Below are 25916 nucleotides of genomic sequence, written 5' to 3'. Positions count from 1 at the left end.
GGCCAGCAATTATAATGTAATTAAGTTCTATAGCACCTTAAATATTTACAAACTACACAGAGCATTTGCAAATGCAGCCCATTGTCTTGCTGGTGCATATGTAAGATTCTTCTCAAATTCACCTACAATATTGTTTATTCACAGTTCCACACTTTATAACCCACTAATGGAAATGGAGTTTTGTGCAGGTGCATCACWTTTGAGAAGGAGGATCTTACAAAATGTCCTGGAAAGCTTGAAACTAACTTTGATAATGAATAGGTACTGTTTCCTAGTACAGACACGTTTAAGAGTGACTACAATAAGATGGCTTCCATATCATTAAATGTCATTTAAATGAGAAAACAGCGTTAAAATTATTTTGATTGTAATTCATATATTTCCATATATATCCTCAGTTTGGTGAGTTATCATGATAACATGATGTATGATAGTATGATTTGCTAAAGTTTAGAAAACTGGCCTGATTAAACAACTGCTCAAGCAGCAAGGCACTGCATCAAGCAATACTGTCTCAATTTCTCAGCTACACAAATAAGAAATGAGATATACAGTACTGTATTAGGTCCTGCTACTGCAGATATTAATGCCCATATGCAACTCTGAGTATGGACATTGTCCATGGACTTAAATTGGACTACTCAGATATCTGAAGCGAAATACACAGTTGTCTATTACTTTCCATGTACAAAAATACAGGCCAGGGTTCAGGAAAGCCTTTACACAACGAAAGAAAATATTTAAAAATTTAAGAATTTGTCATATAATTTTCAACAAACCTTCCTTCTTGACATTTACCCAAACTGACATTGGTTTTGCACTAGCTGAAGTCCAACATCTGTACTGTCCAGTGAATTGACCGGAGCTGGTGTTCACCTCCAGGATACGACCCCCAACCAGGGTTCGGTATTCCAAGGTCTCAACTTCCTCAACTGGGAAATCTCTGAAAAGCCAGTGAACTGTGTTTCTGTGGTTGGGAAGCACTGGACAACCTAAAAATCAACAGCATTTTAGCAGGCTTTTCTAAACACAGAAGCTACATTGAAATGTTTGCGAATGGGTATGTATAAATCTGTGATGTTATATAAGGGCCTTTCCAGCCTAAATGATAAAGCGTTACAGCCCAAACTGATCCTGACCGAGTCTTGAGGGTTATCAACTGTGTAAGGCAGTTATACTTACCACAGTTCTTTAAATTTTCCCTTTTAGTTGGTTTTTACAAACATAATTTCTATATGAACCAAGGGACGGAAATAAAATTATTTAAAAGGAGTGAAGATTTCACACCAGACTATAATAGGCAAATAGGATTGTGAGGGGAAAGTTTTTGTCCGTTTTAGAAAGGAGTCATAAACACTAAATGAAATTACTGCACATAACTCCACAAGCACAAAAAGGGATGGAAACAGAGGTATTCCTTTAGACAGAAAAATAAAAAGTAGTTCTAGAGCTGGATCCTCTCCCACCATTTTCAAATGGAGCTCAAAGAAATTTCACTTCAGTCTTGTGGTGAGTCATCTAGATGATGCCTGCATGGTCAACATTTAGAACATTTTTTTGTAAAGCTGGATCAAAAAATAGTCATGTATCACCTCTAACTCTGTAGCTCCTTCTGCTAGCAAAAAGCCAAGATACGCTAGGACATCCAGACGGTCACCAAAATTGAACTCTTAGAAATCACACTTGCCCTCCCTGTGGGGCCCTTTCCATTTTAATGACATTAACAACACATACAGCTCAACCACCAAAGCAGAAAAGACAACACACCTATTCTCAATGGATCTCCAGGTACCACACTGACATTTGTACCAATTGCAGATGCCATTAGGACACGCTTTCTTCTGCTTCCCTTTGATGATAGGGTGTTATTCCCTGTAAATGTTTGCTCTGGAAAACAATGTATAAGATCTCTTCTTACCAAGAATTAAACCAAGGTGCTAAAGATAATTAATAGCAAAATATTGAACATTAGCTGYCAATCAGAAGGATACTAGTGTTTTGGAATTCTTTACGATCCTCATTTATGCAATTAAACTGTTCATCTAACAAATGTACTTCAGATGTGAAAACGGAAGAATAAATTATAATAATACAAAACTTAAAACTTTTGAATTTATCAAAGATATTGACTATTTCTTTTTTTTATTTTTAACAAAGTAAGCCTTTAACACTTAGCTTAAAAATGAGATTTACAAGATCTCGGATCTGTTTACTGTTTCTCATGATGAMGTTGTTTATTTCATTATCAGTCACTCACATACAGAAATGAAAAAAAACAAAAAGATCTCTCTCAATGGAATCAGGCCAATTCGTCTATTCCATTAGATGCGAATACGACAAAATGCCATAATATAAAAGAGAACATCTCTTCAAAATACGCAGTGCATAGTAGCAACTCCTCCTTTTTTTATTATATGCCAGAATAACAGCCAAAAACGTGGGTAATCTGCCAGTAACACACAGTTTGTGACACTTTGTCAGCATTTGTATTTTAATGAATGTGCGTAATATCCATGATTCATCTTCCTTCTGTAGTTTAAGTCTTTTGTTATATTCTAACTTCCATGGGTTGTTTAAGTAGGTTCCTTTGGATTAGTTTACATTTTTCCTTAATGTACAATGTCTGCTGCACAAAGCCTCTCGACTGGTTGTGAAAATGGTATGACAAAAAAATTTCCCCAGGTCCACGCTAAGGCTAGTCCTGCACTGATGCCCACAGGAGAAAGGCTAGTTGTCTCATCGGTCCATAAGCATGCTTATTAGAAAGGCCGCACATGTTTTCAGCTGCCCAGGGTAGGTCAAAGTCCAGTGGTGTGACATGACATTGCTTYGCGCAGCACTGAGGCAGTTTAATCTGCAATTCCTCTTGAAGTCCTCCCACTGGAAGACACTGGAGGTCCTCTCGTTTCACTGAACTTCTGCACAGTCAAAAAATTACAGAATTTGGCCCTCTATTGGCCACTCTAGATTATTTAAATATGTTATTTTAAAAATAAATCTAGATTTATTTATTTAAAAATTTAGATTTTTAAAAAATCTAGGTTTATTTTTTTAATCTAGATTTTTTTAAAAAAAAAAATCTAGATTTATTTTTTAAATCTTGATTTAATTTTTAAAATCTAGATTTATTTTTGGTGTCATGTGATTAGGACTAGAAACGAAGTTCAGACTCCTGTGAGCAATCTTCCAGTCACACTAGTTCCTCTCTGGAACATCTGAAGTTTTGACCTAGTCCAGGGAAACTGAAACTAAGAAGGCTGCTTCATTTGATACTCATCCTTGCACAGAGGACAGCATGATTATGTCTTCAGTACGTCTTTCTCGGCCAATAGATCCAAACTTCTACAACCTACCCCACACGTGTGCTTAAGAAGAAAGCTTTGTAGCAGAATTTGCTGCATATAACTGCGTTGTACTCTGTACATCAAAATGGTGATCTGTAGAGCTGAATGATCCATTCATTGGAGMTATTTGCAAGGCATGATTGTATTATACAGTATTACATTATTAATCTACTTATGAGAGAGTCGTTAAACAAGAGTTTTTGTTTAAGTTTTCTTGTTTTAGAGTTAGCAGTAGATATTCAGACTTTTTTGTCTTCCATGTTTCTATGTTTTACCAGCCTCTATAATTAAAAAAAAAATTTTTTTGTTTTTATTTCATTGCATTTCCCTGTAGATTTTTCTGAATAACTCAAGCCTGCCCTGTTTCCCTAGACAAAACACAGGGCACAACGTAATATGACAGTGGACTAGTTTTCTAATGTGTCTCATTATTTAAGGGCTGATGTTTATTGCCTAGAAGCAGGAAGACAGAACACCATTTGAAGAAGTCACAAATCAAACCTTCAATATCTAGATGCATTACTACAGGAAACATGAAATAGAGAACAAATCCCAAGGAGTGAGATGCAATAAAAAATTCCAAGTTTATTATAAAGTGTAAAATATCTCCTCAAGTAGTTCATTGGTAAAACTTCATAATCAAAGTGGCACCTACCAGTTAGGTGGAGAACAGATGTGGCCTCTGCTTTTCCAAGAGCATTAGTTGCTGTGCAAGTATACGCTCCTGCATCTTCATACGAAACATTCCTCAGAAATAAAGACCCATTCAAAAGCAAGGAAGAATTGATTTGCAGCACATCTTTCTTCTTAAACCATGTTACATTTGGTTGAGGAACACCTTTAAAATGCAAATAATTAAAATACTTACTGAATGAGATAAACCGTAGGTTTTATATTGCCAACTGCTACCATATCTAAGAACTGTAAGTTTCTTTGTCCTTTCACCAATACTGTAAATTAAAATAACAACACTGCAGCTAAATGAGTACTTTTTCCACTCACAACAAAACTTCTCAGTTGTTAGCTCTATTAACAGTTCAGCATCCTGCAGAGATCAAAGGTTAAGCACTGYAGGGCAAGCTCATAGAACAGCTTTAAAAACTGCTGCCAGTTATTCAAAAGCAATGCAACGCAATCATGCGTCTCTGTACCGAAAAAAGTGAGACTCAGCCCCAGGCTAGACCAACTCCCGTGGAGATCTGCACAGCATCTTTTCAGTGAACCTGCAGCCCAGAATATATGGAGTGAATAAATATTACATTCTGTGATTATTCTAACTAAAACAAAGCAGAAAAAGAAATTGAGGTGCAATGTTTCTCTTGAAGAAMAAGGATGTATTTATCACTGAATTTAAAAAATATATGGGGCCAATTTCTGCCCCCAAAGGAACCGTGAAGACTTCTCCAGATAGCAGATGCCATTAAGACAAATTGTAGCAACACTCTGTGAAGGAACAGAAAGAGCTATTAACAACTAAAGTAGGGGATTAGTTGTTTAACACTCCCTTTTTGTGTTATAGAAAGCCATCATCTTTCCTACTGTAAGTTGGAACTCCGAGAAATTCAGTATTTGCAGATAACTCRTAATTCTAAATTTTAATCTATTAATGACTTTGGATTTTTAGTTTTAATTAGATTATTTTTGAAAGAGCATGGTATTACCTCTGTGGGATGGCTTTGACTGCTGCTTCCCCCCCCCCCATTCCCCCTCAAATATTTGCCTTTAAGAGGATATTTTGGAAGTTGGCAGATTGGCAAGTTGGACACTTAGTGCTTGCATGCTAGTTGAGCTGCCGCAGCAGAAGTSCTCTTCCAAAGCTCCAAAATCCTAAATAAATCACCCAGTAGTTCTGACGTATCTGGCACAATGACAAGCCACAGAGGTAAACAAATCAGCACAGGACAACTCAGAGTAATTAAAATGTCTTGCGCCTGAATTCTTTTTTCTTGTCTAAATACATCAGGTCACTGAAGACTATCAGAAGGGGATCCATGACAGGACCTCACCTGAACATGGGACACATGGAAATTTCAGCCATATTGAATGCTAATTCGGTCTCCTTTCCTTACAGATCATCATAGGGTATTACTTTACAGATGATGTCTTCATGATGTGGAATAGCCTTTAGGAACAACTTTAACATTTCAATCACTGGCTTAGCACTTTCAATGCACACCTCAAGTTTTTTTTCCTTTACTGTAATAAGAACCAGATATATTTTTTGGATTCTATTATTTCACTGAAAGAAAAAGCTCCCCATGCCATTTTGTCTAGAAAGACAGTGGAGAGAAACTCTCCTGCATGATCACAGATTCTGTCCTGGACAATCTAGCAACTGTCCAGTGCTTTCATGCTTACAAGGTTACGTTTTACTGAATAAAACTGCACAAAACAAAGTGCAGATCTGCAGAGTGCATGAGGGTCCAAAAACTAGGCTGTCCTTCAAGTTTCCAGAAGAAGCTTTATAACACTTTGAAAATTCCTTTTGGAATTAGGAAGAGGTCTTGTTTTAAGGGTCTTTTTTTTCATTATATCCCAGCTTTCTGGCTGCAGTATGTCATTCTCAGACACGTTTTTCCTTTACAGTGTATTTTCCATGGCCTTTCAGGGATATATACTTACTGTACAGATGAGTTGAGGAGGTGTTGTGAGGATGSTGAGCAGTTTTAATCTAAGGCTTAGGTTTGCAGCCAGACTACCCTCAGTGGCACCAAAATCCTGCAGGCCAATTAGAGCCAAAAATAGGCCAGAAGCAGCAAAGTGGGATGGGACTGAGGTCAAAAGATTCAAAACTCAGTTTCCTCAAATCACAAAAACATTAAAATGTTTGGAAAGGTTCAAATTTAAGCTCTTGACCTGGGCCTCTGTCAAACTTCAGCTCAACCTCCTCCCTTGATACAGAGTCCTCACTCTGCTCTCAGCAAAGCATTCAGAAATGTATCTCATTCCTGGGATTTAACTTAAGTAAAATATTTCTTCCTTCCAAACTTGGTCTGCATCCGAGAGTTTATCCCTGAAAAACTGCTGTGTCTCTACTCTTCTCGTGTGTCATTCAGAGACAAGTACAACCTTTTTAAAACCTGGACTGGAGCTCAGTTTGCAGAAGAAATCTGCAGAACAGCTTTGACTCTCATTTTAAGTTCAAAACTAGAGTATCTGTCACACACATCCTTAAGTCAAATTAAATTACTAACAAGTAATTCCTCCTTCTGCCTCAAGGACCTCCACACAATTCTCTTTGGGGTGCGAGTGGAGGGAAATCAAGCAGTACCACACACACTAGAAAGTARATCAGGCCATTTCTCAAGTGAATAAAATGAATAAACAAACAGGTCTAAGGAGCAGAAATGCGGACAGAGCTGTGCCTGGCAGTGCAGTAGCCAGTCCAAYGGAAATGCACAATGAATCCACCTAAATTATCTTAAGGGTGCTGTCAGTTGCAGAAAAAGTAAAAAGAAAATCTATTTAAAAATTATTAGTTAAATCTATACATATACAAGACATAGCTGCGTGCTAGAAATAGGGGGCCTCTAAGCCGGTCTTTCAAGGGAACTCCAAATTGAAGAGCACAAAGGAGATACAAAGGCTTGAGTTGTGCATCCAGAGAGGCGCAGCACAGTATTGGGCCAGAAACAAGTTTTTATTGTCTTCTACTGTCACATCCACTGATACACACCCAATAAATGGATTAAAGAAATAAAACAGACAGGAGAAGAATGTAGTCATCCCTTATAGCCCAGCTCCTTTGCATGCTTGGGTGAAGCAGTAGGTATGCTGCAAGTGCTCTGGGACAGCTTCAGCTTATCTGCATGTTTATGGGGCCAGTCAAAACTCCTTTTCTGCCATAACTCTCACAAAAGACACTGAGTTCTTGGGCATACTGTCATTTTTGGAATTCCTATCAGGAGAAACTCTTACTGTTGGAAGATACTCAAGCAAAACTATTTTTAGGTGTGCATTTACCTTTTTAACAGTCTCTGTGCTTACCAGTGCTTTGCTTAAAACCCCTTCTCATAACATAGCTCACATCATAACCCCAACATGCAATTACCATTATTTATATGTTTCTGTAGCATAAGCTTCCATCAGCAGCTTTTCAATACTTTCCCTTTAGAAATTAGGCCCCACTTTTACTACTCCTGAGATAAGATTTGCTTCCCTGCTGGCATGCAGGGCTGTGCACTGAGTTAAATATCATCCATCAGCTCTTGTGAGAAAGAGGGCAAGGTACACAACTCTCACATTCCTCTCCTGACAAGACTCTCAGTACTACTGTGAATAGCACTGATTTAGCTACACAAAAAACTGCAGGATACGTCAAAGCATGCCATTAAAATGCAAAAAAGCTGTTTTTCCTAGGCAAAACAGCTAAGGTCTAAAACTTGCTTTATCTTTTATTATTCATGTCAATCAAGTCGTAAAAGTTTTATAAATATTAGGGTTTCTTTTCTGAAGAAAAATTAAGCTAAGTTAGAAGAGGCCAAACCATGCGATAAGTGTTTCCTTATACTATTATACTTAGGCTTAGAGGCATAAGCAGGACTTGATGGGTACTTCACCCTCTGCATAGGGCTGAATTTTACTGCAAATGCTTAACTCTCCTTTGCACAAAGACTGATTTACCCTGGGAATTTACATGGACAAAAGTAACATTCACTCCCTCTTCAATTACAGGATTGTGTAGAGAAGACCAGTTAGATAAGAAATATGTGTTCTGGATTTCTAAAAGAAATGTTTAACAGCTAATTACATTGAATTTTAAAAACACTTCCCTCTCACTGCTATATTTTTCTGCCCCTGTTCTTCTCACTCAAACACATTTCTATTACTGTTGCTGTCCTTTCTGGGACAGTTTTAAAATGCATCTTTCCTTTCATCTTACTGTCCAAATTTAACACATCTACAAAAGCTTCTTCTGCAAAATGGCTTCTATCCACATGGGTCAGAAGACACCAAATAATTTTCGAATCAGTTCCTAGACCTTCTCTTCAGGGGAAAAAAAAAAGTATATTTCCAGTGTGCAATCCTGGAAGGAAGTTATTCCCTATCTACATCCAAGAATATATTACTTTCAAGCAGAAAAGTTCCTGGTTTGATCCCCAGCCAGGACAAAAAGAGAAGAGGTAAGAAATGGCTCACAGCCATCTGTCTTTGCCTCATACCCCACCTCCACTCAGATGCAGCTGAGGATGAGCCCAAAGGTATCTATTCACACAAACTGCCAGAGGTTCAGAAACCCTCAATGCAATTTAGATCCCAGGGATTCAAACAGGAGATTCGTCACTGACTTCAGCAAGTAGCAGAATGAAACAGTCATATCCTATGGCTTCAAGTCAGGAAAGCACTTAAGCACATGATTAAATCCATCTCTATTAGACAATGTGATTAAATACACGCGTAAAATTAGACATTACTATAATTGTGCTTCATGAACAAAGACGTGATACTGAACTGGGGCCTTATTAGCCTTAAAAAAACCCTTAAAAAATCAGAATTTTGATCTTGCAATGGATCCAAATCCTGTGATGTTAAAAAGTTCTACCACAGACCTAAGTAGCTATAAAACTTTTAAAATTAGTTTAATCTATTTTTCTGACCTCAAACACAGGTTATTTTCCACTAGCACTGGAGCAGCTCTAAAATACTCAATGTTCCATGAAAAAAGTCATTTTCCACCATGAATGGCCCTGGGACAGAAAATGTTATGGAAAGAAAATCCAGCTCCGGATGGGACTGTGAAACACATGCTTAAAAAAACTTTTTWAAAAAAAAGAAAAGAAAAGGAAAAAAAAAAAGAATCTGCACTGTAGGGTGCCCTTAAAATATTCAGTGTTCAAAAACAAATTTCCTCCAACCTTGAAAGCCCTATGAAATATTACACACTATAAAAATCTTGGCCTACTAGCTAGTTGCTCTAAAACATTGGAAATGTCTTCAGAAATTTTCCCCCCAGCTTTGTAGAATCTCATAAAGTATCCTGTATTTCCCATTCAAGAGCAAGGCAGAACTGTGCTGGCAAAACTCACATTTTGCTACAGTTTTAGCAAAGTTTACCTAACTTTAGAGGCCAGCTTTGCATGTCATTTTTCAGAGGAAATGATTCTGGGTCAGTAGTGTATACAATGAACATCCTCTGAACGTTACTTTTCCTACGCTCTCTAACAGCTACCATAGAATTAGCATAACTTACCATACAATTTCTTCAACTGATATATTTTCCTATTTTCTCCAGCAGAAATCACAAAATTCCTTTATATTTATGTGAATTATTATGCTTGAGCAAATCAACTCCCAGTGAACTTTAAAGAGCCTAGACTATGCTGTAGTGAAATTACCTGCACAAATCTTGCCAGCTTCACAGGGAATAATAGACCTGAACTGAGAGCCAGCGGGAGACGTTTTGGCACTCGGTGAGATCCTCCAACCCGCCCCCTGATCCTGCCTCCTTGTCCCCCAGTCTCTCAAAGCTATTCCCTCTGCCTCTTCCTCCCAGCCAGGCGACAGCCCCCCTTGCTAAGCAGGCACAGCAGCTGGCAGATTTTAGGTATATTTACTGGTGTCTGGCGACGACCTCAAAGGGGCCCTACTCATCCCACCTTTGCTACAGCTCTGCCAGGTCCTCTTTAGCTCTCTGTCAGCTCAAAGAACCGCAGGAGTTTAGGGCTAAGATTTTTCAATAAAATGGCATTTAAGATTAGGCAACTCTGTTTAGATATCTATATAGGAGGGCTGAATCAAGTAAGACCTCAGACATAACTGCTAGACTAAACTCTCTATCTCCAACGTGGGTATGGCTGGTGAACCTCAGGGCAATCCCACAACTCACCAGTATTATCGGAGACAGCTCTGCCCAGCCGGTTAGAAATCACACTTTCATTCAAACTGAATAGCCACGGCTATATCACCAAGGACCTGGACATTCATGGTCTTGAGAAGACACATAATCAAGGACTTGAAGCAGATATATAATCCAGGACTTGGAAAATGTAATTTTATCAGAAATTAAAAGAACTATACAGGAATTGCCATTCTTAATCAGACCTGAAGTCCATCTAATGCAGCATTGTGTGTCCAGTAATGGGCAGCTGGGGATGTGTAAGGAAAGAGCATTAAAATCACGGCATTTAGGAACTGACCATTCCTCAGTGACTGCCTAAACCAGAGATGGCAATTGGACCATCATGCTTGTTTTTTTTTCTTATGTTTCTCTTCTACCTTTTCTAGCACTGCTACATCCTTTTGAGAAGGGGTGATCAGAACTGCAAACAAGATGCCCCGGGGGTTATACAATAGCCAAATTATACTTTTTCTTCTCAGTTCATCTGTCAGTAGCCCTGATTTCCCTTTACAGCCACCACGCAGGAGGAAGCCAAGGTCCCCGGAGCACTAACCACCACAGCTCCACAAACCTTCCTTTGAGTGACAGTTCTTCCAAGTCCAGTCCATCACTATGTGCACATGTCTATATTTAAAGTTACTTTTTCTACCTGTACGTTTAGGCTGCACTTATCAACTCTGAATACTGTTTACCTCAATTTAACAATTAAATGCTTTACCTCAGTTTAACAATTAAATGCTATTTGTGTGATACTGCTGCAGCTCTTTGCATCTAACTTAAGATTTATTAGCATTTATTATTCTTGACTTTTCACAGTTTTCATTAAGTAACTGTTCAAATTTTGTTTCAGAACTTTTATAAATATATTGAAAATCTCAAATCCTGGAACAGTCTTGAGGCACCTTACTGGTAATTTTCCTCTGCTGAAAAATCCGACAACTTCTTCCTTCCATTTACTGCCTATTATTTAATCAGGTACTAACTAACAAAGTCACCTCTTCTTTTACACTGTGAGAGTTTTCTTCAGCTTTGCCTAGGGACTCTCTGACAGCTTTTTGAAAACCCAAGCAGAGATGAAGGGAACACCCCCATACCTGCTGAGCGTTCCCAACCAGACTAATGGATTTCTGAAATTTTGCCTTTCCCTAACAAAATCCACATTAACGCCTCCTGAAATAGGAGTCTGACCTCTTYGTCAGTAAAGAAAGCTTGGAGAGAAGGGGAAGAACACAAACCAGAAAAGCAGCGGTGTGAGCAGTTACAATTCGTGGGTTTTTTTCCCCACAGGCGGTCCAGGCTACATGTACATTAGCAAGCTGGGAGGGCATCAGGGATGGGGTCGGGAAGAGAGAGAGCAGCTACGAAGGACCCAACACACRCGTGACGTGTTTGGGTGAGGGTCGCTCTGCACTGCTTGGCTCTAACCTGGCCCCTGGGACTCGCTGCCCATTCGCATTTGGAGAGTACTAGGTGCACTCCCAGGTGCACTGTTCAGTTTAGTTTCACGCGAAAGGGATTCAGTTTTCAGGCTCTGAGACTGTTGCAAGATACAAACTAAAGCGCAATTAAATGGGGTAAGATTTACTTCAAAGGTTTCACCTGATCCAAACTAAAACACCAATGGAGATGCTCTTATAGCAAGGAGAGGCTTAAGAACAAAAGATTTTTGCCATTATAAAGAGTGTAAGCGTACATCATCCCTTCCTCGTGAAACAAAGCTGTACTTACCCCTATATATCTCATTAATTATTTTTAGTGGCACATTAGAAAATCTAAAAGAAATTAAGATCCAGAATCCTATGTATTTAATTGCTATTTTTCTTCACTGAGATGACTTCTGAGGGGTTAAACATAGAAGACAAAGGACAGCATCAAAGTTGCATTTGGATCAGTGTGGGTAAATGAAGGAGCAGATGGAAAAATCAAACTGCTGATTTATCCAGACGTGCTTCAAGTTCCAATACTGACAGCAAGGAGCAGGTCTATCTTTGTGAAATGTATGCAGAAAGATGACCGCGATTCAACAGGCCTTGTATACCTCCCACCAAATTTTTATCGATGTTATTCTTAGAGAGCCAAAGTATGTTCATTAKTATGCAGAATTTGGATGAAGTTTTTACTCTTAAAAGTCTTTAATTCAATATATTTCAGAGATGAAATATAATGTGTATATAATATTATCTCAAATCAGTGTATTTCTTTTCCAGTCTCTCACCAGCAGGCGGCATACAATGCACATTTTATACGTATTTTTTTTTCTTTTTTCCTACTTCAACTAAGAACTCTCAAGGTTTCACAATAAATGGAGTCTGACAGTTTTAGTTTATTTTAGTAATAATCACAAGAAGATCTTTTCTGCAAATACAATAAATGTTATCCAAGAGCAATTTGGAGCAATCAGTATTGATATTTATACCATGTGTGTTGATTGAAATGCTGTTGGCTGTAAGAATGGAATATGAATCTGTCGAGAACGTTATGAATATTTTCTATCATACACTCGTGTGGGACCTATAAAAGTTAATTTATTATAATTAGTGGAAATATATTTTTATTATAAATTAAAAAGAAAAGAGAGATATATGAAATAGGTTTCAGCAATTTAGTTGAAATMATTTTCTTAACTCTTGCCTTGATGTTCTGTTATTTATTAGGATACACTGCTCTATAGCGTATCTAAATATTGCTATCTAACTGTGAGTTTTAGGATGTGTGAGAGAGTCTTTCAAAAGGACAAAAGGAACCAAATTAGCAACAACAAAACAAGAAAAAAAACTTTGCTCAGCTGGCTAACTTTGCATGTAATATTAAACTTTCTTGTTTGATGGTTTTAACGTAAAGGACATAAAGTGGCCTAACGAACCCAGAGCCCCTTAAGTGCAATACATTTGGGTCTCTTCTTGGCTATGAATAACTAAGGGCTGCATTGTACAGCCATTAGCTGGCCATTAGAGGAGGCTGAAAAGTAAATCTTTCCCTACAACATCACCTCCTCTCCACCTCTCACAATAGTCTTTGCCAGTTTTGTTGGGTGGGCTGCTCCCAGCTCTTCCACTCATGATGTGCTCCTAAATGAACCATGACTTACCATTTTTGCATATATACACGATTTCCATATACATTTCAGAAAGAAAAATCTTGAATAGAGCCTGCAGTGTTAGACACAAAATGCAGAACTCCAGAGGTAGATTTATTCATAAAGAAAACCATGATTTGAACAGCTATAAATAAGGATTATAGGTTATTCAACCTACAGAAAAAAAACTCAGAAATCATTGCAGCCAAGAAGTTCAAAAGTAATTTAAGAATTCTGCTAGTGGCGTGGCACTAAGATTCTTCACGCACATAGAAACCACGTTCATTGGGAGGTTGTTCTTACGCACGATTGTTTGGTTGGCTAGCAAGAGTCCAACAGCTCAGATAYGTCTGCTTGACATCACTGGAAAATTTGCATGAGTAAGGTCTTTGCCAATGGATCCTGAATATATATGTATCAAAACACGACGAASAGCATAGCCTTATAGAGCAATACTTTGCTTACAATAGGGAGAGAAGCTGTTATCTGAAGAGAAAACACACCCTCCTTTCTGCATATCCAGAGGACAGGGCAGTGAAGAAAAGGTGCTCTAGATCTGGTCCAGACCTCCCTGCCACTAAGAGAAGGAATCTCTCCTACAGCCACTTTGAAGTTACAGTCTTAMCATCACTTAAGAGGTGGTCCCAACATCACCTACAGACATAAGAGGTCCTCAGCTGGTCTACAGAGTCACAKTACGTGGCTGTCTAATGGTATTTTTAATCAAAATATTCATTGTAARGATTTACAGTGGGCTATTACTCCAGAAAAATAGGAGACTATTACTGTAAATCAACATACGTAACGAAGAGAAAAAATGAGCAAAACCAGGACTCTAGCAGACTCAGGGCCCTGCTCACAGGAAGAGAACTTTTAGAGTACATCAAAACACTAATACTTTTTCTGACTCACTTTTTCAGAAATCAAGCTCTTGCACGTCCAACAATGTCACAACATGTTTACCAGTATTCACAGCAAAGCTCTCATTTTACTACACAGCAAACTCTGACAAACATTTGCATCCCACCCTATTAGATAAACATATTAGCATAAAGTACTATTAAGCTCAATCTTCTGGAACTAAARTCAGTTGCATATTATTCTTGATGAAGGAAGGAAAATAGAAAAAGTGTGCTTACATCATTTCATAAGTTTTTATGCTTCTAGACTAAGTGAAATTTTAAAACATACAAGCTCTGTTTTATTCACAAACAGTAATACTTGCTTCCTTGGCAATGACAGGAAGTAAAGCAATTAGATAAATCATTTTCTAAGTCAACACTGCTGTCTAAGCATAACTGAAATYTGGCTCACTAACATACACAGTTCTAAAGCACTTGGAAGTCTACAGTCCCATGTGAAAATACTAATTTATATTTAAAATTGCTAACTGCTCACCCATCCTAACAATATTAATATTAACAGTATGACGTTAACTCTCTGCTAAATCTGCGATGTAGGTCAGTTGTACATAGAGTTGCCAAACTATCATTGGAAAATATTACTTCATCAAAGAATTAGCCTTGGTACAACAGCGAATAGCAGAGCCACATGTCCTAATGTATGTCAGCCTGGCGCCACTATTGTATGCAGAGCTATTTGCATGTGTACATTTCTATCACTATTTTGGGTTAATATCAWCACCCTCTTTCTAAAATATCCCCCCAGCAATACAAATGTAAATGGTACACAGACTTCTTGGACAATTCCAGTTGCAGTGTTCACTGTTTCTAGCTCTTTCACGCAACTGCTTCAATAAGGCATAAAAGGCTGACCTTCACTTCATTAAATATTTGGCAGAATATTACCACTGCGAATTAAATATTATGATTTAAACTTAAAAAACAGTAATGATGGGATTAAAAGTAAAATACCTACCTTATCCATACAAAAAACTAGAAAATAAAAGGAAATGTTGAACTGCTTAAGACATGTAGCTTCTGATCAACCTAAGAGCTGCTCCACAGATGTTGAGCTAGACAATATCTACAGACTCTCGCGGCTCGGCACTTCTCTTTGTTTCCTTACTGCAGCTGCAGACTGATGGCTCTAAAAGGTAAGTTTACTTCACTGTCAGGTTTAAAGTTCTATTAAGTTGTGGCTGGAGATTTCATTTTCAGTTTTAACAATAGTCTAGACATATGTGCATCTCAAATAGGGATAAGGAAAGTTCTCTGATGAGCAAGTCAGCTGGCTGTGCTTGCTATTGCAGCAAGATAATCATTCGCTTTGGTGGGCTTTACGCTCCACAGCGGAGCCTCTGGAAAGAAAAGTACTTTTAAAGGACAGCCTGTTTGAACACATACACGTGTGTATAAATTAAAGTGACAGACAGAAGAAAAATAGGGCTGGTGAGGTGACATGCCTAATAAAAATGACTAATGATTAATGATTCACTGCTTTTGCTGGCTACTTTTTTCAAGGCATACGGTAAACTTCATATTCCAAAATTACAAGGAATGTCAGTAGAGTTCTTGCTTACCTTTTACTGGACATTCAACCACAATATTTGCTCCAACTCTTGCCATGATCATACCTCCGACAACTACAGAAAGATTGCTGGCTTCCCGATTTGTAACGTTTAACAAGGAGGAGAAAATGACAGGAACCTCTTTAAATTAAAAGAAAGGAATAATCAGTTTTAAAAGCTTTTTTTGGCTTTTAAATACAGACCATGTGTTTAAGTTCGTTATGTTTGAAACAGAATTCAGTCTGCAAAGAAGCAGCCAGAAAATGCAGGTGGGTTAAACAGACTCTGTTCACACCTGCTTGGTTTTAGAGCAACAACAAGGTCTCTCTGCTACCTCTTAACTTGGGCAGAATTGCATGGATTGCAATCATTTCACATTGCAGTGGGGTTGGGTGCTTGAATGAAAAAATACATGCCTGATCCCACACATGCCACAGTCTTACCTGCCCGTAACAGCAAAGATGTTTCCATATCAAAACCAAAGTCGTTAGCAAACAGGCATCCATAGGTACCAAGTTCCCTCTGAGTAGGATTCTGAATCTGCACTTTTCCAATGGTGTCTAGGATAACCCTTCAAGAAAAGACAAGGGTTACTGTCCTGAGAGAAGCCCAGCTGTAATGGGTCTTCTTACAAGGGTTTACAGGTATAGCAGCAAAACTGCTTTTTAGGTGTTTACTATTCTAGACCAGTGCATGGAATAACCATCTGTCTGCTCTTTGGTGGYGAGGGGGAAGCAATAAGGATTCACATACAGAAGGATCTTTCAGAAAAGTCCTTTTCCCCCAAAACTGTGTCCTATTTGCAGCACTTCGGAGTACAGTTAGTTTGCTACTATAAACCAGAATCCCCCAGGAACAACAGTGTGAAGAAATCAGACTATCACAATTAAAGGTGTTGGCAAAAGATTCGTTTCTCCAGAGCAAGATTGATTTTCAGCAGGATTAGAGAATTTGCAAATGTAAGAGCTAATCTGACTTCCAATTAGTGTAGTTCGAGATTTTTTGTTGTTACTATTAAACCTTGCCTAACTTGCCTGCCATCTCAGTGGCAGGACAAGAGAGAGCATCGCCGGCTGGGGAAGAGGCTGAAAACAGCACCCTGGATGTGTCGTGCTTTTCCCCTTTGTTACTTTTCTCAGGCATAGACTAGTTATGTCCAAAAAAACCTGTGGATCTGGCATTCTCCCACACTGAGTACATATACAGAAGAAAGAGATATACAAAAACATATTAAAAATACGTGATCCCCAACAAAACAAGCCCTCTCATGCATGAAGAACACACAGCCTTCTTTCACAAACTTAACAGATACACAAAATGCTCATCTCCTCGCATTTTTTCAGATGTAATATTATTCGTGTCACTGGCTTTTGAGCAGGTATATATATAAAAATATATATAAATATATATATGCGTGTGTGTGCATAAGAAGTGTTACTGCAAAAAATGTAGGAAAAGGAAAACTATTTGCCAAAATAGCCTTGAAGTGCAAGAATGCCAATCTGGGCTAAAATGAAGGCAATTTATGAAAGTAAGTACTAGGAATCAAAAAGATACTCAAAAATAAACAAAATATCATCCCCTCCCCAAAAATGAAAATATCAGTTGCAAGAAATCAATGGGAAATTACATGTAGTTCACAAAATAAACACAACTAGTAGGAGCTACATGTTTCTAAAAATATTTTCACTTTCAAAAGTGGCTTAGTTTTGCTGTCTTTGCTTTAATTGATAGCTCTGCAGAAGTATATTTTTCTTGGCAGTGGGGTTAATCAGTTAAGTATGTTGAGAAATATCCAAAAATGCCTTTATCATTTTAGAATCATTTTTTTCATTACTCAAGAGYGAGCTATAATCCCAAGAGGCTCACACACAAAGTTAATGTTAATCTTATCAGGTGAGCCTCTACGTTATCAGCACTGAAGTAAAAGTCAGTCTCTTTGCTTAGTTTTGAGCAAATATCTGAATATCACACAGTCTTGCTCTACTTTTCTTCAGGTATAGCTGAGGTAGTAACATAGGTCCTTTGCTATTTTAGTATTTCACCTACTTCAACAGAAATGTCTGGAAGTCAAGAAGTATTAAAAAGCCATAAAAATTCATTTTTGCTTTTTAAATTGAAGTTGTGCAGCTACAGGTATACTTAGAAATTATTCTCTTTTTTAAGGATGGTGAAGTTACCAATGGCATTTTCTTTCTATAAAAAGAGGAGTAAGTAAGATTGATTTTTATCTCTAGCATAGTAGAAGTTTTTAATGATCTCACTATATGTGGTATATGAAACAAAACAAATCCAATAGGCAATATAACTTGCTCATATCAGGTAATAAACAAATTCATATCAAATTAAATTACATTAATTACCTGATATGAGCAAGGTGGACCACAAAATACACACTTAGGCTATCCAGAGCATTTCACTTAATGCAAAGATCACTCTTTCCATGTAATAATGTGGAAATGGCTGTATACTTGGACATTGGTAGAGCAAAACAACGTGGCAGACATTTGAAACAAAAATAAAATTATTTAAATAAAAAGATGGAAGGCAGTGTTCACACATACGTCATTCTTGCAACTGTATGTGTTCTAATATTGCACAGCAGGGTGGATTTTAACAGTTGTTGGTGACATAATAAGTCATTTAAAAATAAAGGAAAACATATTTACTTACTTGTCAGAGGATTTTAATGTCTCACCATCTTTTGTCCAAGTATATTTCCCTTCACTAGTACCAGCTGTTTCACACAGTAGATTGACAGTACGGGTACTCTTGGTCAGAAAAACTGTATTTCCAATTCGTACTGTTACTGTTCTGTTAAAGGAAACTCCAGGAATTTGCTTTTGCCTCATAATAACCGGAACCTTCTGGTCAAACATTAACTTATTGACAGGTTTTGTGCTGAAACGTTCTGATTCATTTGGAAATTTGCCTGTGAGTTTTGTGGCAAATTTCTCATCCCGGGCCCCCTGCCATTTTTCGGTGGTTGGCTGTGGAGGCCTGGCTAATTCAGCAACTAATTGATAAATGAGCTGGGACGCCAGGTCATCAGTGACTTCTCCAGTTTCAATGAGTTGACTCATGTTCCTTATCAGCTCTTCAAACTGCACCGTGTCCATGCTGTAGGCGCCTTGAAGAACCGCTGCTTCCAGCCGTCTGTTCTTGAATTCACGAGAGCTGAATTCTTCTGCTGAATTGCTCCCAAAGGTTTCAAGATTTCTCAGAAACGGTTGGTCATTTACTTGCCTGTCACCCAGATAGAGCTCGTTCTTCTTACTCCACATTTGCCACATTTTGCTCATTTTATGCCACTTGGCTCCAAAGCTGTTAGCCTCATTGTGGTCTGCATTACCGCTCTCACTGGCATATTTTCTAAGGTTTGGTGGCTCTATTAATCTGTTATCGGCACCAATAAGTTTGAGAACAAATGTTTCGTGTACAGAGCCTGCAATACACCGGTATACCCCAATGTCAGTAGCTTCAAGACTATGTATTTTCAGTGAACCTGACTTTGTGATGCCGAGTCTTTTAGAGTTTTGTAAGTGTTGCCCATCCTTCTCCCACCGGATAAGTGATTTCTGGAACCTCCGTACAGGGCACTTAATTACAACAGATGTTTTTGGAAGTAAGTAGGCTCGGCTTCCAATCGTAAAATTAATGCGCTTCTCTTGCCTCGTTTGAATGTAGACTCGGCGAATGCTGACAATCTGAGGTCCATGAGCAGAATACTTTTCTGGAAGCTTGGCTTTAATCTCTGAAAAAAAAAAATCAAGTGTTGAAAAGTATCTAATCATTGGCACTCACACTAACAAAATCTGCTTTTCACAGAATGCTTGACAGAGTCTTTTCCAACTTTGTTCAAGTCAAATTGCAACATGCTGAGCTTTTATCCAAGTCACAAAAATGCAAAAATATGAACATGAAACCATAACATTCCCCTGCACCAGCCAAGACTACTCTTTCTCCTAACAATTCCTAAATTTCCTAACAATTAAAAGCTACAGACAACATATACCTATATGAAAGACATAAATGGTGCACACCTACATCAATGTATATAAACATGTATTGTACAATATATTCATGTATATAGTATGTATATATAAAATCAGATTATGCTTATATTTCCTATTGCTGCCTCAGAAAGTCTAGGCGTAAGTGAAACGATTGAAAATTGAATCAAAAGACTTGAACACATTATCACTTTCCCCACATTTGAGCACTGTTGAGTGCAGAATGACCTAAATAAAACAAAATCTCTCTGAAATGTAAGGCTCCCCTTGACTCTTATTTAAATTGTTGGCTGCCCTTGCTGGTGGTCTGGCAGATTGCAGCCAAACCGATAGCAACACAGGGGGCGAAAGAAATAGCCAGTGAAGACACGGTAGATGCAACGAGCAAAGGCATCCTACCATCAATGACTGAGGGCAATTTCTTTGGGTTGAAAGATGAGTTGCTCACAGCGTTGTGCCAAAAAAGTAGAGAGGGAAGGGAGGAGAGAGGGAAAGAAGCCAAAGCTTTGAGAGGCTGGATGRAGTAGTCGGCTGAATCGGCAAAGGCAGACAACACTGAGTAAAGCGTCTTGCGGACCGGGTACGGAGACACCGGACATCACGAGGCTCCTCCTGCGTTGTGCCGAAGGCACCCGGATGCCACAAGGTTTCTAGGGAGCTGTGCGAACGGCCACCAGCGCCGGCAGGCTTTCCCAGCAGCGGCGGCCACAGCGGCACCGGAGACAACGCGCGAACGGCCGCAGGACTGCGGATACCGCTGCCGCGGCTCCCGGCTGCCAGCTACCCTCCCCGCTGCGATCGGCGGCCGCGACCTGTGAAAACGCTCAGCAGGTGAGAAATACAGCGCTGGAGGAGGAGCGGAGCCGGGGCCGCCCGCCCGCCCGCGGCTCCCTGCCCGCAAGGTGCAAGCGGCCAGCCGGGACGAGCTGGGCCTGGCGCCGGGGACCGGCCCCGCGGCGCTGGGCGGCCCGGCCCGGCCCTCCGCGACGCAGCGGACACGAAACCCAGGCTCAGCGGGGCACAGCGCGGGCACGTAAACAGAAACACTCCTGCCCGTGCCCGACTCGCGAGTCCTCGCGGCCCCTCCACCCGGCAGCACGCGCGCCAAGGGACAGCCGCACCGGTGGCACACAAAACGACGCTGGAAAAACTGCCTGCTCCTGGCGTACATACGCTTCAAATACGCTGTGAAGAAATAGGTGAAAAGCTAAATGCTTCAAGCATTCAATAAGTGTGTACACTATACGAACTACACCCCAGAGTGCATTCTTACGCTTATAAAACAAAATGGTTATTTTCAATGTTTTGGGTATGAGTTCAGACCGGTGGGGATATCATGGTTTCATAATTACACAGCTTTTAAATCAGTATTCGTTATCCAGATACACAGTTCCCTCAACCATTTTATATGGTACAACAAATAAATTGCTTTAGGCACTGAGTTTACTAAAATTATTAAAGTAGCGCCCTGTTTTTAATARGTTATTGGGCCCCAAATATTTATTTTTAGGGAAACGTTCCAGTATTAAATCTTCAATTTCCAAATCCATCTTACAGACACAGTAAGTGTAACTTTAAACACACAAATTAAAATACTTCAGGCTGTGCTCTGTTTACACTAGTTATTCCAACATGGAACTAAACCCAGYGCATACTTCTAAATATGTTAACAAGTCTCATCCATTTCATTTTTTTCTTTTTTTAAAGACAGACCACTAGCTCTCATTAGCAGTTCAGCACTAARGAGTGTGTGTATATTTTTACTGGTGACTGGTGGGCAAGGTTAGGAGTGAACCAAAGTTCAGAGTTGCGGATGGCAGGCCATATAAATATATACAGTCATATAAATAAGGCCACAGAAGTACGATTTTTCTAGATCCTTAGTATCATCCAGTCTTGCAGCTGTTGAGGTAACGGGCTGCGTGGGAGGGTTTTTTCTGCAAGGTAAATCTCGCTTCATGCCGAGGTCGTGCTGGAGCCGTTGGACCTCATTATCACCCGGTACAAATCCGTCCACAGCTCCGGCCTCTAACGGGGCTGCACAGCTTCGGCCACGCAGCGGGTCTGGCGACCGCAGGGCCACGCTGGTGCTATTTCTCCGAGCCCACAGAGCTGGGACCGTTTCTGACTTAACACGGCTAATATTAAGTAGAAAATAGCTACAATTACCAGCCCCAGGGTAGAAGATTGAGTCTAAAAAGCCTCAGCACGTCACGAGATGGTAAAAATAAAGCAGCCCAGCTGGGCCGTGGAAGCAGAGCCTTGCAGAGCCGCGCTCCGAAACGCTGCTCCCAAAGGACACCGGGAGGAAAGCCACTTGCAGCGTCCCCGAGCAAAACATGCACCAGGTGCCGCGTGCTTGAGGAGCCCGGTCCTGCCAAAACCAAACTGTAGCTGCGGGTATGGACGTGCCTCACGCCTTCCCCCGCCCGGCTGGCACGTACGCGGGGAATTGCCGGGCACAGCTGGGCTGCAGGAGCTCCCCTGGTTCCCGCGGCCGTGGTGAAGGAGGGGAGAACAGCGATCAGCTTCCCTATGCTTGGYCTGTGCCTGCTGGGTACGGGAGCGCTCCTGGCCATCCAGCGCCCTGCTTCCTTGGTGCTGGGGTGGCAGCTGGCAACATAACTTTAATATCAGTCTATACTAAGCTATTTGCAAAGCAGCTACACTGCCATTCAACTATCCACAATTAATTAAATTCAGATAGATATGCAGCTCAAAATATTTTATTAAACCTTATGCCAAGGACATTCCTGAAAGTCCACAGGGCTTTATTTAAGTGGAGTTTTGAACCTCAGGATTTTGGCATGTTAATCTGAAACACAGTCCAGGAAAAGAAGTTTCATATTATGTATGAATCAGTAATTACTCTATTTCTTATTTTGTTTTGTGAATAACTTTTTAAGCAAAGCTTGAAAATGTATAAAGTAACTATTTCTTTATAGTATTATGAATTAGGTCAAAATGTGTCCCTCTGTGTGATCAGAAACAGGCCACTCACAAAGGCTGTTGTCCCCCCTCTCCGCCCAAACCTACAAACTGATACTCTCCTCTTCTAACTTTCTTTTCCCTCTCCCCTCAACCTCCAAACTAACCCTCTCCTTTCTAAAGGCAGGAGAAYGTAGGTTCAGAACCTGCACTTAAAATGGTGCACCATATTTCCCTGGGTGTTTCGCATGTGCAATTAGTGCAACTGCTATCAATAACATAACTATAGATCTCCTATAGATAGTCTTTTCTTAACAGATCCTTATGTAGGGAATAATAAGACTGGATTTTTTTAAAGATTGTGTTCCCATACTGTCATCACTTCCTGCAAAGCTCATGAGACTGGGATCCTCATTTGTATAAGGAAAGATAGAAATTATACCATAAGTTATCACTGGCACAGAGTTTCAGGTTTTGAATTCCACCATGCTAAGCAAAATGTCCAGTGCAATACAAATGTAAAGTGAAAAGACAAGCCAGAGCTGTATTCTTATCTTTCCTAATGTCCTTTGTAACTGTATACTCAATTGAGGCGATTTTTGCACTTGGGATAGTGTAAAGGAAAAGGCAAAATCAGACCAAATGTAAATATGAAGTATGAAGGTGAAGGCATCACTGAAGTATTCAAAGGCTACTTTTTTAGACCATAAAATATATTTTCAACTAACTGGAAAAAAAATCTTGTTATTGCTAATCTAGTAATTACAACATTCAATTCATCCCAGCTTAGCAAAGTTGTGAAAGTGTAGGGAGGTGAGTTGAATAAACAGCCTGTATACCAACTTTTCTTAATACATAGTTCAACCCAAATCAGTAGGAAACTACAAAAAGTAACACACTTACTATTGCAGGCATTCATCTGACAAGACCTTACAAGCAGTGAAGGAGACAGACCGCTACACATTGATCCATTTAATGCGACATATTGGCCCTTTGCTGTTAGCTTTTGGCAGGCAAGTTTCCTTCGCTGGATTCCAACACCGCAGCTTACTGAGCACTGTGAAAAGAAGGATGCAGTCAAACTAAACCTGCTATCCCACTCCACATGTGCTAATTTTAAATTTGGGGGGGGAGTGCACGCATGCACTAATGAGCTCTATTGCATATGAATCCTTGTTATCCAGACATTAAACTCTGCACTTTTCCAGGCAATCTGAATATAAGACAGCTAATTCTTTTCCAGCAAACAGCTCAGGAACAATTAAAATAACACGACAGTATTTCTGTGAGTCCCACTGTGGGCAGAACAGAGGAGTGAGATGTAGTCTTCTAAGAAAAGTAATTCAGCACGTTCTAAACAGTCTGTGTCACGTCTCTCAACTCGCTCTCCTAGTTCATATTGCACAGACCTTTAATTGTAAGTAGCTTGTTCTAAATCATTTTGGATGGGAGTGGTGGCAAGCTTCAATTAAATGGGAAAGGAAGAGGAAGTACTGCAATATAATGCAAAGATTTGCTTTTCAAAAATCCTTCTACAAAATAATTAATAGCCAAACATGTCTGGCAGAAAGCATTCATAATGGAAAATTTCAAACAGCATTACAGCCTTTCCTTCAGCAACTTAAACACAGCTGAAGAAGGGAGATGTGATTCGTATGGCTGTGAGCAGGTAGCTCTATTTGGAATCTATGTGGAATAAAGGTACAGGGCTCCTGAAAAGATTTGCTTTCTTGGACAGCCAACTTTCCAAATCACCCCTTTCCAATTCATTAACTGGACTGGATGAATATACACAGTTTAGTCCAGCTACATGCTTTGTGAAATCTTCGGGTACTCTATGAACTTGCTAATTCTATCATCTGTTGTTCACCCAAGGATAAATCTTTGGCGTTTATGTTGCATTTGAAGGTTTTGGTTCACCCTTGTTGCAGGCTGCTCACCTTGGACCATTCTCCTACAACTAGTTGAGGAGGACAATCAACTTTTGCACATGGTTTACTATCTGGCAATTTAGGTTCCTGGCAGATCTCATCAGGGTGTTTTAGAAAACTTCCATCTGTCAACAGCTGCTTGCAGTACACTTTGCGGCTCTGAATCCCTCTTCCACAGGTACGTGAACACTAAGGAGAAGAAAAGAACATAGCATTTATACTTGCATGGATACCTGTGCTCCTCCATCACACTGTTATCTGTAAACATAAGGCTCCCCATAATTATTGAAAAATGACATGTAGTCTCAATTAAAAAGCAAGTAGGACACAAAAAATTCTTCTGCTAAAAACATTTAGCTAATATATTACAGGTGAGGAGAACCTAACTGCTAAAGTAAAGTCATACTACCCAGGTGCAATTAATTAGGAGAAATCTTAAAGAAAAAYGTGCATCTTGCACATAGATCCAACTATGCTGAACATCAGTTAATATACCTAGGGAGAGTTTCTGAATATCTTTGAGACAAAACAAAACAAAAGAAGAAGCAATATCTCCAAAAGTAGGTTATGATACTTTCAGAGTATAGAAAGAGAGGTGATGTCTGCAGTAACTGAGATCCAGCCTTCTGAAACCTTAAATAGGATTTAGCATCTCACCTTGAGGGTGCTTGTTGGCATACTGGTGAAAAGTACTATTTTTAATTCTGGATTAATTTGCTCTAATGAAATCAGTTGAAACACTCAAATGCTAACATTTCGGATCTCTCTTCAATGCTATTCCAACTAGAGAATTTTAAGTACCTCATCAGAGGAACACTGCCTATAACCCAGTCAATACCTGTTGCCATTCCTCAACATGCCAAACGGGGGGGCAATCAATCTGGTTACAAGCTTGTAACGAGTGAGGCTTTTTGTCTTTGCAGTCTTCAGGAGCAACTGTAGATCCTCCTGGCTGCTGGCAGAACACATCTCTGGTCTGTATCCCAACGCCGCACGTAGCTGAGCACCGTCTCCACAGGCCACTTTGCCACCTGTTCCAAGAACACAACCAAAAGCCCACATTTTAGCAACACACTACAGGCAATCCTACCCAGGCAGAACCTAGCGAAAAATAACAGAAGGTATATTTATTGATAGATAGCTAAAACATTGCTTGTTTTTGCTGAAAAACAAAATTATAAACTAGAATTTTAAACCTATAAGTAACAAAGAGATGACTAAGTTATTTATAATAAAGCAATAAAGAATCATTCCAAGTAAATTTGACTCCAGAATTTATTTTCATAATGCTCCTCATTAAAAAAAAAAAAAAAAAA

General features: G+C 39.5%; 1 protein-coding gene across 3 annotated transcripts in view; it reads right to left on the bottom strand.

Annotated features, from left to right (window-relative positions):
* Positions 1 to 25916, bottom strand: part of ADAMTSL3 (ADAMTS like 3) — a 191514-nt gene that overhangs the window by 9519 nt on the left and 156079 nt on the right. For all 3 annotated transcript variants that reach the window (XM_085303476.1, XM_085303475.1, XM_085303477.1), the window contains 9 exons: positions 25439 to 25631; positions 24610 to 24789; positions 23573 to 23726; positions 18402 to 19482; positions 16172 to 16299; positions 15741 to 15869; positions 4000 to 4182; positions 1768 to 1887; positions 780 to 992 (listed from right to left, as the gene is read on the bottom strand). In XM_085303476.1, the coding sequence (XP_085159602.1) occupies positions 780 to 992; positions 1768 to 1887; positions 4000 to 4182; positions 15741 to 15869; positions 16172 to 16299; positions 18402 to 19482; positions 23573 to 23726; positions 24610 to 24789; positions 25439 to 25631 (2381 nt within the window). The remainder of the gene's footprint in view (positions 1 to 779; positions 993 to 1767; positions 1888 to 3999; positions 4183 to 15740; positions 15870 to 16171; positions 16300 to 18401; positions 19483 to 23572; positions 23727 to 24609; positions 24790 to 25438; positions 25632 to 25916) is intronic.

The sequence above is a fragment of the Rhea americana genome, unplaced genomic scaffold (assembly GCF_003343005.1).
Source record: "Rhea americana isolate MKP2758 unplaced genomic scaffold, rheAme1 scaffold_2, whole genome shotgun sequence".
Classification (NCBI taxonomy): Eukaryota; Metazoa; Chordata; class Aves; order Rheiformes; family Rheidae; genus Rhea; species Rhea americana.
The sequence above is the reverse complement of the archived record's forward strand: the minus strand, read 5'-3'. Positions and strand labels throughout refer to the sequence as shown.